At 57.0% G+C, this 13,103-nt stretch overlaps 1 protein-coding gene across 11 annotated transcripts in view; it reads right to left on the reverse strand.

Moving 5' to 3' along the window:
* Positions 1 to 13,103, reverse strand: part of MBP (myelin basic protein) — a 113,443-nt gene that overhangs the window by 18,535 nt on the left and 81,805 nt on the right. Inside the window, exon 5 of one of the 11 annotated variants that reach the window (XM_057698252.1) lies at positions 7,307 to 7,384. The exons of the other annotated variants lie outside the window; for them this stretch is intronic. Coding sequence (XP_057554235.1) covers positions 7,307 to 7,384 — 78 coding nt within the window. The remainder of the gene's footprint in view (positions 1 to 7,306; positions 7,385 to 13,103) is intronic. 11 annotated transcript variants of the gene reach the window in all.

Consider the following 13,103-nt stretch of genomic DNA (forward strand, 5'->3'; position numbering starts at 1 on the left):
CTGTGCCTGGGGTTTTGTGTTTATGGGGAAGCAAAGGAGCTCCAGCGCTTGCTTTATTTCTCGTCTGCGAGAGGAATTTAAACTCTTTCCGGAATCCACCATCAGAATGCCAGTGATGGAAATCAGAGTAAATCCAGAGCTCCGGGATGTGTCCCCCCCCCCCCCCCCCGGCCGCGTCCACCCCTCCCGGGCTCTGCACCTGAGACACACCTGTGTGCTCCCTGTTGGGCCCTATGAGCCCGGCTCCCTCTCCTCTCTCTGCCCAGGTCTTAGTTTGCTGGCCTCTCTCCTCTGGATGGATGACATTGGTTGGATTCAAAGGCGGGGCCAGGAGAATAATAGCAAATCATTAGGTACACAAGTGTCAGGAGAAGCATCTGAGGACCACCCGGGGGTAGACTCACGGCTTATAGAACTTGCACAGGAGACGGTGAGGCTGCTACAGCACCAGCTGGTACTTTAAAACCCGATGTGAGGCTCTGAGGTGCATTACAAGGTGAGACTGTCTGTAAAATATCGTAGCACACCCTGGCTTCCCTCGGATCACAGGCAGCAGCAAGAAGCGCGTTTTGTTCCTGCACTTTTACTCTGTCCTATTGTGTGCTAGTTTGGGGAAACGGGTCCTTCAAAGACAACGTGCATCTGATAACGAGTGTTGGTAGTACCTGCTCCACCTTCTCTATGTGATGTGAACAGACACGAGCTCTGTGTGGAGCAGCTCTGTGGAAACTGCTGCCCTTTTTAAAGTTGAAATCGAGCATTTTCGTGGAGGTCAGTGACATAGGCGCCCTCATGCCAGGGCACCTCAACCCGCCGTCCGTCTGCGTCCGAGGTGCCCCTGGCCTGGCCCATCAGCAAACACCTAATCCTGTGAAGGGAAACCCGAGACGGCTGAGGCCCCGTGCAGCCCGCCTCCCTTGGTGACGCAGCCCAGAGGGGCCTCTCCGTGGATCTGTCTCAGATACGTCCAGATGGTCATCCAGTGGCTAAAAGCAGGGACCATTATCTTACAGGCACTTTCTCAGTCAAGTCGATCATATGAGCCCTGGGAACACCCGTTTCTCCCTACGTCCCCAGAAGGATCCAACATAAAAAAGGAGCAAAGAAAGTGGTTCTACTTGCTTTTAAAACATGGGGCAGACACATTGTTATTTTCACCCTGGCTGGTCGTCGACCAAAAGTGTTGCTCCGTGTGGCCACCTCGTTTTGCAGCCGTGGAAGTGGGCACATGAAGGGGTCAAGTGAAGTGCCTGCCGGTCCCCTGCCTTTCAGCCCCGGCTCCACGTCTTAATCTGCGGCGTTGTCCGAGAGGCCTGTGGTTTCCACGTGCATGAGAGGGACTGTCCCAAACCTGACACTCGCAGCAGGTGGAGAAATCACGGCCCAGCCGCGTGACTGAATGGAAGGGAGAAGGAGGGGCTTTAAAACCTGTTTTTCTTTTTCAGAGTGTGCAGACTCACCTCCTGTTAAGTGGTGAAGGTGTGATGCGTGAGAAACACAATGTGCTCGGATGTGAGAGAAGCAAACTAGTGTCTGCTGGTGGCATCAGCGATGGTGAACATCTGGAGAACTGGGAAAGCTGTCATCGCTGCTCTGCTAGAAAACGAGTTCCTGCTCATCTTGGTAAATACTGGTCGTTGGATGTGACAAATGCGCGTCTAGTGAGAGATGAGATTTTTCAGGGTCGTTGTTTCTTTAAAGGATGCAGGTCTACGTTATTAAACCTGGGATTCTATCGGCTCCCACTTTCAATGGAAAAGTTCTGCCTCAACCCAAGCGGACGGTACTGTCTACAACGTTCTCTTTTGTTCATGTGATTAAAAGTGTCCAACCAACCAGCCGTCTGACGAACAAACATCTCAGATACTTAATCCTTCGATTTACAGGTTGGACACGGCGGAACTGTGCTCATATCCACGGAGTGGAGCTAAGGATACGGGCCTTCCTGAGATGGCTTCACCAGTGGTCTAGAGAGACGGGGAGCGGAGGACTTTGCATTTTGCTCTCGTCCCCCAGAGAAATCTTTGAGCCCCAGATCCAGGCAGCTAAGCGGCTCATCTGTTTAACCTGTTTGGCACCACAGACTCTAACGGTGTTGCTGTTTTCCTGAGCTGGCAGAGACACGGTAGAACAGCAGAGTAAGACTTGGGAGCGATAAAATGGTGGTTTTCTTGTGAAAGTGGTAAGAAAACCAAACATGCCTCTTCCATATTGTTTTCTTTTTATTTAAGAACCACGAAACGTAGTTCACTGTGTGACGGATATACTTTTTCAGCTCTTTTCCTCTCGCGTCGCACTTCCTTTATGGCTTGCAGAAATCCTTCACCTCCCGGAACTCTCCTCTCGGTGATCTGCGCTCCTGAAGGGCGCCCTGAAGGAGGCAGCGGCGTGAGCGTCTTCTCACCCAAGGCCGCCCTGTCTGCCCTCCACCTCCCTGTAGCCCTGCGGAGGGAAGGGCTTTGTACCCCGTGGCGACGGGTCCAGCTGCTGAGCTGGTCGCCAGTGAAATAAACAGTACGGACCAGAACGTGTGACTCAAAGGTCACAAGCCTGCAGAAGACGTGACACATCTGGCTGGAAACTCTTCGAGCTGTGAGGTTCCCCTTTCAGAGCTGGTCCCAATGCGCACGGCGTGTTTTCCTCCCCACACCCTGACCGCACGATGCTCTGGCCGTTCCCAGAAATCACTGGGCCACGAGGTTCTCTTGGGCTTTTTGGCCACGCTCCTCGTTTTGTTTATATATTTTTTTCAAAGGAAACAGCTGCTCCATTTCTGGTCAAATGGCTTCTAATATGCCTCAAGAGAGAGCGTCAGATTCTTTCTGGCAAGGTCAAGGCATTTAGATTTTGCAATCTGGAGAGAATTCCTTTCTGTCTGAACGATCCACGCAGTTGGCCCTGGGTTTTCGCCCTTGGCAAGTTTAAGAATATGTCTGTCCCCGAATCATTGACTCGAAGGAGTTTAATTAAAGCCATAGGCGTTTTCTTTCTTGAGAGAAGGCCATGCGGTATCAAAAGCAGGCTTTTCTCAGTTACACCAAAGGCTCATAGGCAGACCTTTGGTTTAGGTGCCTGTTCTGGTGACACATTTCTTCTCGGCTACTGGCACGTCAGCAGGCTTCTGCAGCATAGACGTGGCTGGTGGGGCGCTCTGTGTCGCTGGGGCGTTGCTCTGCTCAGCTGGAACTGTCGCCTGGCCGAGATTAGAGGGACTGGTTTCCAAGCCGGAGAGTTCCCACTCTTGGCAAACTGTGAAGCCGAGGGCAGTGGGCTGCAGGGGGCACGTCGGCTGCCGTTTTCCTCTGCGAGGTTCCACCTGAAACAAGGAAGCCGAAGCCCCAGGCTCCTCCGCACCAATGGCTTTGCCTCCACGGCGCGGCCATCCAAGGGTGGGGGTCAGAGACCTCCTGGCAAGGGCAGAACGAAATCTCCGGGGCCCCCATTTTTAAAGACATCCGAGTGTCCAAAGTACATAGAAGAATTTCCAGCATAAACATCAAGCTAACATCTCAGGAGAGGCGTAAACCAAGCAGTCGCCCGGATGACTCGCTTGGCTTGGAATTCAATAGTCTCCTTGCGTAGAATGACAGCAAGCAGTTGAAGGGATGCAGAGTCTGGAAGATTACTTTGGAAGAAAAGCCAGGTTGCAGCAGGCTTTCCTGCCAGTGAAGGCTGTGGGCCCCCACGTGGCTATGCCGGGAGGCCTCCCTTCGGGGGGCAGAATAGACCACGGGCCCCCGGGAGAGGCGAGGCCCCGGGACAGCCAGACGGCCTCCCCCGCACCGTGTCGGCCGGGTCCCCGTGGAACCTGATCTGCTCCGGGTTCCCGCAGCCAGACCCCCAAGGCCCGTTAAAACCACCCACCTCCGGCCAGAGCCATTTACTGGGGAATCATGAAGAAACCGGTTGAGAAAACACAATGGCTAAGGACAGGGAAGCCTCTGGAAGGCTGGGGCCGGGGCTGTGCTCTCGTGAGCAGAACAAGGCCCTATAACCTAAGGCGCGGAGTCCCCCCCTGAGCACCTCGCGGCTGGAGGGGCTTGTGCTGTCCACGCCGTTACGAAAGGTCCCCGGAGACTTGAGTCTTAGTCTTCAGAGAGATGTTTGCAGCCACCGACTCTGGCACCTTTGTTTTCTGGGTGAGGAAACAGGCCTGAGCGCAGGATCCAGGGGCTGCCGGGCGGCGCTGGGGCGGCCTCGCAGGGTCCCCGTGGGAGGCGGGCCTGATGCGCCCGGGATGTGCCTGTGTTGACCGGCGCTGGGGGCTTCGCTCTCTCCATCAGCATGGGATCCCGGGTCGTGGGCAGGACAGATGGTTATTTCTGACGTTGCGGCTGCTTTACAGGCCGGGAAAGGAGGCTCCGAGCAGACACACGGAGGCTGGGTGGTGGCATCAGACCTGCAGCACGTGTCCCCTCCACGCTCTGCGCCTCTCAGGGTCCCAGAGTCTGACTCCTTAACCCCCCAGCGCCCTGGGGACGGTTGCTGGTGGGGTCACAGCCGGGAGGCTGGCTCTGGACACACCTCTGGGCACCGCCCCAGCCGGGCGGCCGGACAGTGTCCTCTCCAGGCTGCGAGGACCGGCTCCTGGGGGGTGGGGGCTGCAGGATGCAGGCAGGGGGGCTTAAGGACACCAGTAAGAGCAGCTGGTGGGGCGGGAGCAGAGGCTTTCCCCTCTGCTCTTCCTGCACCTCCAGGGCCCAGCTGTGCAGGTGCAGGTGTGATGGGGGGGTCGGGGGAGGGGGGAGGCCCAGGCAAGGCACTTGCTCCCTGCTCCCCGCTCTGGCCGCCTTTCCAGCCCGTTCCATCCACAGGCACCAGGCGCTCTGGGCTCTGCAGCTTCCAGAGGCCAGCCGTGAGCGCCCGCGTGGCCTGATGGAGAAGCGGAGGAAGGCGCTGCCTGTCTCCCCGCGGAGCCGTCCTCCCTGCTGTGTATCTGCTGCTTGCTTCTCCCTGGGAATCGGTGCTTTTCCAACTTGCTTTTGGGTCCTCAGACGTCATTCGTGCGTGGACGTGGGCTCCCAGCTTCCGCGGTCCCGTCCCAGCCCTCGAGGTCAGCCCTGTGTCAGAACTAAGAGAAGCGTTCGGGCTCCTGGAACCACAGGGTTCCCCGTGGGGAGCCCCGTTCTGGAAGGGCCGCCGCCGCACGAACCCCGCTTGTTCCTTGACGTGTAGTAGGAGGGGCTTTCTCACCCTTCCTGGTGCATTTGTTCAGAGAGACAGACAGACAGACAGAGAGGAGGTCCGGGTGCAGGACGGCAGCCTGACATGGCTCACCCTCTCCGAGTCTGTGAGCCGCAGGGGAGGCAGGAGGGAGCTTTTGGTCCTGAGCCGCTCGGCCTGGCAGCAAGGTTCCCAGCCCGGCCGGCCGTCCAGCCGCGGCCTCGCCCAGGGCGCCTGGCCCCCCGCGAGCCTGTTTCGGCGGCCTTCGTGGTGTTTCAGACCCATGCGGGGCACCCGGCCCGTCAGTGCTTTCCCGAGACCACTCATGCTCCCAGAAGCGTCACCTCTTTCTTGAAATAATGAAGAAGCCAACGTGCTGGAGGGAGACACAGGGAACAAACAGCAAAGGCCAAGGCCCGGAACTGGAGGCCGCGGAGGCCGGCCCTGGCACCCCCTGGAGGTGTTGTGCGGCACGCCTGCATTCTTAGCCGGGTTTGTACGTGTAGACACAGAGGGCTGTCTGGGTTGAAGATGTGGCAGGCAGGGCTGCTGCCTTTTTTCCACCAAAAGAAAAACATCAAACATTCTGCTGAACGTTTCTTAACATCCTTGAACATCAGAGCCCTCGCCTCCGGGCTCCCCGCTCTGCCCCGCGCCTGGGATTTCTGGCAGAGTCTCTGCTCTGGGTGCAGAGGCCCTGCTTTCTGAGGCCGACTTGTCCTGTGGAGGAGAGGATGGGGTCCCGGCGGCTTCAGGGCGCAGGGAGCGTGGGGTCTCTGGCGCGGCCTCGGCCTCCCCTCCGCCGGCCCCCACCCGCCTCATCCCCGCGGCAGGCGGACGGCGAGCCCTGCCCCGCCTCTCCCCACGCGGGCTGGGAGCCCAGGGCCCCCCAGGAAGGCCCTCGGGGCCCAGCCCTGGCTTCCCCGAGGCGGAGTCCGGGCCAGGCCGAGGCCCAAGAGCCCCGAGACGTGTGCCTCCGGGGGACACGGCCCTCGCCACCTTCCTGGGGGTGGGGGTGTCTGCTTTGGGAAGGAGCCACAGAGGGGCCCTTTGCACAGTGCGCTTGATGACCACACCTGAGACGCGATTCCCGGGGAACACGGGCTGGGGGCGGCATCCCTCCCCCCCCGCAGCGTCGCGTGGAGATCCGCCCCGGCCCACCGAGGGGCCTGACCACACGTCCCTCCCCGCAGCCAGAGGCCCCGTCACTGCTCACATCCAGGTCCTCGGACAGCGTCTGGCCCCAGGCTCCGCGGCCGCCCTGCCAGCCTCCCCGGGCCTGCGTCCGGGAGCCCACGGACACGGCCTTTACTTCTCATGGACCTGCTTCTCCTCTGGGATTAGCCGGGTCCCAGGGTCCTGCAGCCCCTGCGGTCACGCCATCACGTGGAGGGGGGTGACAGCTGGCCTTCCCCAGCTCGGGGTCTCAGCCGCGGGCGCCCCTCCCGCCCGCCTTGCTCCCTGCCCCCCCACCCACGTGTCTGAACAAGATCCACCGCCAGGAGTCCCGGGCCCCCACCCCTCACCCACGGGGCTCAGTCAGAACGAACGCTCCTGTTTCGTGTCCCGTGGTTTCGACCTCCTGCCTTTGCCCAGGTTAGCAAGCGCCTTCCAGACCCCAGAGAGGCGCCAGGTCGGGCTGCCCCGCGCGCAGAGCCCGACCTGAGCTGGAGCTCTTGCCTCCCCCGGGGTTGCCCCAAGGTCCCTACAAGGGCCCGTGAGCGCTGAGGAGGAGCGAGACGGAGGACAGGTCACAGGCGCACCTCCACCCGAGGGATGCACGGGGCTCGCGCCTGGAAGCGTTAGTTCACCGTGTATTTGGTGAGCGCTCTGCGCTGGTTTTCAGAGGACACGGGACGGCAGGCGGGTCAAGGCCACGGTCACAGGGCACCTTTGGGGGCCAGGCTTGCTCCGTGGGCTCGTCCCTGCCCTGGCCCCACCCGCATCCCTGCAGGACCCCCCACCCCTGCCCCAGAATCGAGGCCCCACATCCCTCGTGAGGACCCTCCTCTCTCTGTCTGTGCACGTCTTCCTTCGCTCGCCTCCCCTCAGGAGCTCCTGTGTCGGGAGCGAGGCCCCGGCAGCGCCGGCACGGACCCCGCCGCGTGGCCGTGGCCGTGGCCGAGAGGAGGCGCCGTCTTACCTGGTACATGTTGCACAGCCCGGCTGGGCTGCGGGCATGAGGGTGCAGAGGGCTCCTGCTCTGCGTGAGCCACGGGACCTGCCAGGGGGACAGAGCGGCGACTGAGTCCACGCGGGTGCGGGCAGCCCCACACCCTCCAGCGGGGGAGCCCTGAGCGGGCGCAGGGGAGGGGGTGTGTGCGGGGATGAAGATGAGGGGATGAGGCTCGTGGGGGCGATGAAGACGGACCAGCTGGAGGCCGGCGCTCGGGGCGGAAGGAAGGACGACAGAGAGGAAGGAACAAGGAGAAAGGCTTAGGGAACGAGTCTTTCCTAGACTCTGTTCCAGGGGCCTGGAGCTCATTATGTGACCAAGTTTTCTTAAAAACGTCGCCGGCACGAGACACGTAAGGTTTCCAAGAGAGCGTGGCGTGCAGAGCTGAAAGGGCTTTTCCAAGTCTGTAATGGAACTGATTTTACACTCTGTGGAGTTATTTATTTTATTTATTTTTCTTTTAGAGCAAGTGTGGCAGCCTCTGCCCTGGATTTACACATGGAGTCTTTCCTGCTCTGTGGGGTCGCTGCTGCGTCCTCTCAGTCCGCTCCGGAGTGAGAGGAAACCATCGTAAGAGCAGCAGAGCTCAGAAGCCACTCTCGCCGACCACGTGGAGTTACACTTTCCCACGGGCATTCTTCTCTGCTGTTGGTGACATCTAGGAGCTTAATATTAATAGGGACTTAATACTCCTTCATGAGCTATGAAGACCCTGAACTCTATTGTGATAAACCTTCCTAAATAGGATTTGTTCCTAATTGAGTGCGTTTCCCCTATTCTATTATCTACGAGACAGTTCCTGCTGAATCAACGAACTTTGAGGGATGTGGTGGAGAGAATGCCATCACAGGACCAAGGTAAGGGGCCTGCAGGAAGGTCCTCTCTTTCGACCGGCCATAGCAAAATGGTGAGAGAGAGAGGAAGCCTCACCGTGGTCAAAAGATGAAATTAGTGTGACAGGTTTCAAGAGATGTCTTATTATGGCTATCGATGAAATGGATTTTTAAAAACCAGGTTAACAGCCGGTTATGCATGGGAATAAGCAGTAGCTGTGACACAGGAAGACATGAATGCATTCTAGAAGTATTATCGTAACGTGAACACACTAGGGATTCCAGAGGCAAATCCATGGTGAGCGTGTGCTTAGCTGTGCAGCTCACAATCGACTTTCTCCACACGGGAGACGCTGTTTCTATACTAGCAAGAAGTACTGGGTATCGGTACCGAGATGAGTAAGACGCCAGGGATTTATTTAGGAGCACGTCTCAGTGCCTAAGGCCGCCGATTCCTGGCCTTGACAAGGCCTGACTGTCCCCACGGAGGGTGAAACCCCTCAAAAGTGGCCTGCGGGCAAGTCCTTGCTTACCCTTGGTCCAAAGGCAAAGAAGAATTTTCTAGTCCTCATTTAAGACCACATCCCTTCTCAATGAAGAGGTCATCCCTCTGTGACATTTTCAGGCCGCTCTGGGGGCTGGGGTTAAGCCCCCTCTACGGCCACCCCTGGCTTCCCGTACTCTGGCCACGCAGGCTCTGATACAGGGCGGCCCCTTGGGCGACGGACCCGTCCACCGGACGCCTCCCCGATGGCCTGCCCCTCCCGCAGGGGCAGGAGGAGGGGAGACAGCTCTCTCCATCTGTGTGAGAGCAGAGCAAGGTTCTCCACCTCACGTCCAGACATCTCAGGATCAAGAGGGAGAGCATCTGCAGCAGAAGAAGTGGAGGCCCCAGCCGGGCCACAGCAAGGAGGAGGAGGGGGCCCAGCACAGCAGGAGCAGGAGAGGCCTCTTCCGGAAGTCGTGTGTCCCCCCGCCCCGCCCGCCTTTCACTGTTTCTCACGAAGCAGGATGATTTCCGAGTGCTTAGGAGCGTGGAGACGCCCGTAACGGAAAAATCCCAAGATACCTATGAAACCAGAGTGCGAGGGGAGATTTCTCCAGCTCTGGAACGCTACATCCATACCGCAGCGGTTTCCACCAGGGATCTAGCGCGTGGTCGTTTCCCTAAGGACGAGATAGTCCCCCAGATGTGACGCTAAACGCTCCTTCAACCAGGAAGAATTAACCTGCTGCTTTTATCAAAAGGAACACCCGTGATGATGGAAAAGCAGGGGCATAAAGTGGAAGTGAGCGGAACGGGAGACGCGTTAGGACAGGGTCTGGTGGCAGCTACGGGCACGGACGAATGGCAGACAGAGCAAAACTGAGTCCAGGCCTTCGCGATGACGTCTAGTTTACCAGCGAGCTGGCGCTCACCCTGTCGCACACACGAACTGTCAGCCGCAAAAGAGCCAGCCCGCCTCTGCAGTCAGAGGCCCCGCTGTGTCTTTGGCGCCTTGGTATGAACCCTCCCACGGAGCCCAGGTGGGGCTGTCCTTCCTGTGCTCAGTCACTCAGTAAATGCTGTGGAGGGTCCCGTGTCCCGGACACACAGGAGGATACCGTCCTCTCCCCCAGCATGTGCAGGATGGTGCTTTGCGAGAAACACCAAAAACCTCAGGCAGAAATGACAAGAGTCCTAACAGAAAGACCAGGACACCGAAGTCCGGTGGAGAGAACAGAACGTCTGCGTGTAAAGCAGATGTGTGAAAACGGTGTGCAGAAGGGGGTGCTCGGGCCCCCAGACTCACCTGTCGGTTGGCTGCTGTGTCCGGAGGCCACGGCAATACCCGTTACACAGTGTGTTTAGTAAGGGAGGGACACCCAGAATGACAGCTTAAAAAACAACCACATGCGATTAGTCTGTTAAAATGTTTAATAAATGCATAAAAAGGAAGAAATAGATAAAAAGCAAAAGGTCATCACAAAATCAGGTGGGAATACAATCACCGGAAGGCAATCAGCATTAAATACATCAACATAATTTACGAACGTTTCACTCGGACAGAGGATGCGGCCCAGTCGCGCCAACACAGGGGGCGGGACGTTCTGACTCCCCTCCCGCCTGGGGAGAAGCGGCGCAGAGCGGAGGGCGTGGGGACCACGGAGGACGCGGCAGAGCGCTGGGGGCCGAAAAGCGGCTGATCCGTAATTGAGCAGGAGAATGACACTTCAGAAGGAATTCCTCTAGGAAATCTCAAAAAGTGTTTCTTTGGGTGCAGAAACACGTATGCCCAGCATATAGGGATTTTCCTCTAGAAAGATCTCTGGCCAAGGCTCTTGGCAAATGGATGTACTGAGTGGCTGGGTGGCGGCCACGTTGAGACCCACGGTAGGCGCCTCGCTGCACTGTGAGCGCACGCGCTCTGGGCTGGACGGAGCCAGGGCAGCTCCCCGGCCCCGACCTCAGGGCTAGACTCGCACGCAGAGGGGCACCCTACTCTGACAGCTCCTGCCGTGCCCTTCAGGTCACCTCCAAACCCCACCCTCCCCAGGGGATTACGGAATACGTCTCCAACACTAGGGCACCGTGCTAACAAGGAGGGGTTAAGTTACTGTGGAACTAAAATGTGTTCAATGAAATGAAAACGCAGTGGAGAAAAGGCAGGAAACAGAACATCATGATTGGCTGCAAGAGTGCGTGTGCCCCAGGACCCCAAGGGCTCTGGTCCCACACAGTCAAGCGCAGAGGCAGGGAAGGGCCGCCGGGTGCTGCTGCCGGGCGGATGCTGAGACTAGCAGGCGGGAAACGCGGCCCCGACTGTGAAGTCAACGGCAGAAAACAGGCGTAACCACCAGTACCGGAACTTGCTCTAAAACACCTGTGGGAAAGTGGACTGGCGTGGTGGACGGTGAGACAGGCCTGTCTCCTCGCGTCCCCACTGGGGCTTGTCCAGGTGTCACATCACGGCGGCCACCGTGGCTGTTGTCCAAGCTGATGGGTCACGGTCTTGGTCCTAAGCCTGAGGATGCAGTGCTGGCCCAGGAACGGGCGGGTGTGATGGGCGGGCGGGGGGCAGCTCAGGAGACCCCCCCCCAGCTCCTAAAACTGACCTAACGCAGTGGGATCCCCATCCTAAACGCCTGCCCACTTGTCGCAGGGCCGCACACTCCAGGGACCTGGAAACCTGCTCCTCAAAGGCAACAACCCCGTCTTTCTTTCTTGCTTCCACAGAGGCGCGTGGTCTCCGTGAATGCAGTTTTCGTTCACGGCTCTCAAAAGAACATGCCTCCTCGAGGAATGTGTGCACCTTCCTCGAATGTCAGCTCCCGGCCGCGCAAAGGGTGGGCGTGTTGGTGCACTCCCAGGGCTGGGGGCGCCGCTCATCCCGGGGCCGCCCCACGTGCCCTCAGAGGCGGTGGGGCCGGGGACAAACAGCCCCTTTTCCAGGAGCCAAGGGCTGTGTTCAGTGTCACCCGCGTCAATCCAAAGGACCTTTCTAGCATCTCTTAAAATGAGGGCTCTCCTGATTTATAAACAGAGCAAAGCAAAAATAGGGTCAAACCCCAAAAGAGGCCCACACCAATAAACACGCCAGGCTCCTAGGCCATGGCGGGGGAGCCGCGGGGTGTGGGGTGCGGTACGCTCTCACCTGCCGGGTGAGGAGCCACAGGAACGCTGGCGAGCTGAGCACTGCTCCCAGCGGCCCCCACGGCACATTTGGGGCGAAGGTGCTCGCCGGGACTGTATCCCTGCAACAAGCAACGACGGGTGTGACTTTACATTCACATTCTAATGGATTTCTTTGGCTTCAAAGGGCAAGGCTGCTCATTTAAAAATCTTCTTTATGCAATATCCGGCAGTGAACAGAACTGATCCTTCAGAAGTTCGAAGTCAATTATTTCAACATTGTTTTTATTTTTTAAAATCCTGTGAAAATGTTTGGATAGCTCCAGATCCTTGATAATCTAGCAAGACTAGTTTACCAAGTGGAGGCCTACTTCTGAGGCTGGAATCTTTTCTTTGAAAATGTTGAAGAATATAAGACTTAATCAAGGTTGTACTTGTACATAAAGGAAGAAAAACATGTATGTCTAATGTATATTCATTTTGAGATAAGGTCACAATAATTGACATAAATGCTTTCACAATTTTGTTTTAACTTAACCCATTACCGCTGAAATGAAGCTTGTTTTTTATCATTTATGCTATCCAGCCGCTTAGTCTCTTCTGCACAGTTTAAATATATTTTTGCTGTTCTTTGAGTTAAGCAGGATAGTTTAAGGTTTCAAAACTGGCCACGCTGCCTGCATACAGGGTGCTTTGCATAATAGCAAGACTTGGTTAGGCAGTCAGGGTGTGGTGTGGTTTGATAGCTGTGCTTCAAAAAGCATCTCTGATTGAAATGAGCATTAGAAATAGGTCAGATGACCCACATTTCAGGGTGAGGGAAGACTGCCCCAAAGTACAGGACACTGAAGGAACCAATCAGAAAATGAATTCTACAAGCACAAAAGGTACATGGAGTTATTCACAAGAAGGCCTGCCAAATGTCACGTGACAGATCTCTGTTGCGAGCAGGTGCCTGAAACCTCAATGAGCCTTACTGAACACCATACAAAAGGCGCAGCTGACATCTGTGTTTATCTCCAACAATTTCAGGATCACCCATAATTTTAAGAATGTAGTTAGAGACTAAAGCAAATTCAAGAAGCTCCTGAACTCCCCGTGCCCCAGCGTTGATGATGTCATAGGTCCGTGACAAGGGCCTGTGCTGCACAGTCAACTCAAAGCCTCTTACCTTCCTGAAGGCCTTTCAGAGTCGGCACAGAGTACAGCCAGAAGCAAAGCTGCACCTTGGGTGTTTTGTGAGCACATCCAATAAACCAGGGCTTTCTTGAAAAACCTCACTCCTTCCAAAACTGCCCAGCCCTCCAACACTCTAAAA

Source organism: Hippopotamus amphibius, chromosome 11 (assembly GCF_030028045.1).
Source record: "Hippopotamus amphibius kiboko isolate mHipAmp2 chromosome 11, mHipAmp2.hap2, whole genome shotgun sequence".
NCBI classification, from domain to species: Eukaryota; Metazoa; Chordata; class Mammalia; order Artiodactyla; family Hippopotamidae; genus Hippopotamus; species Hippopotamus amphibius.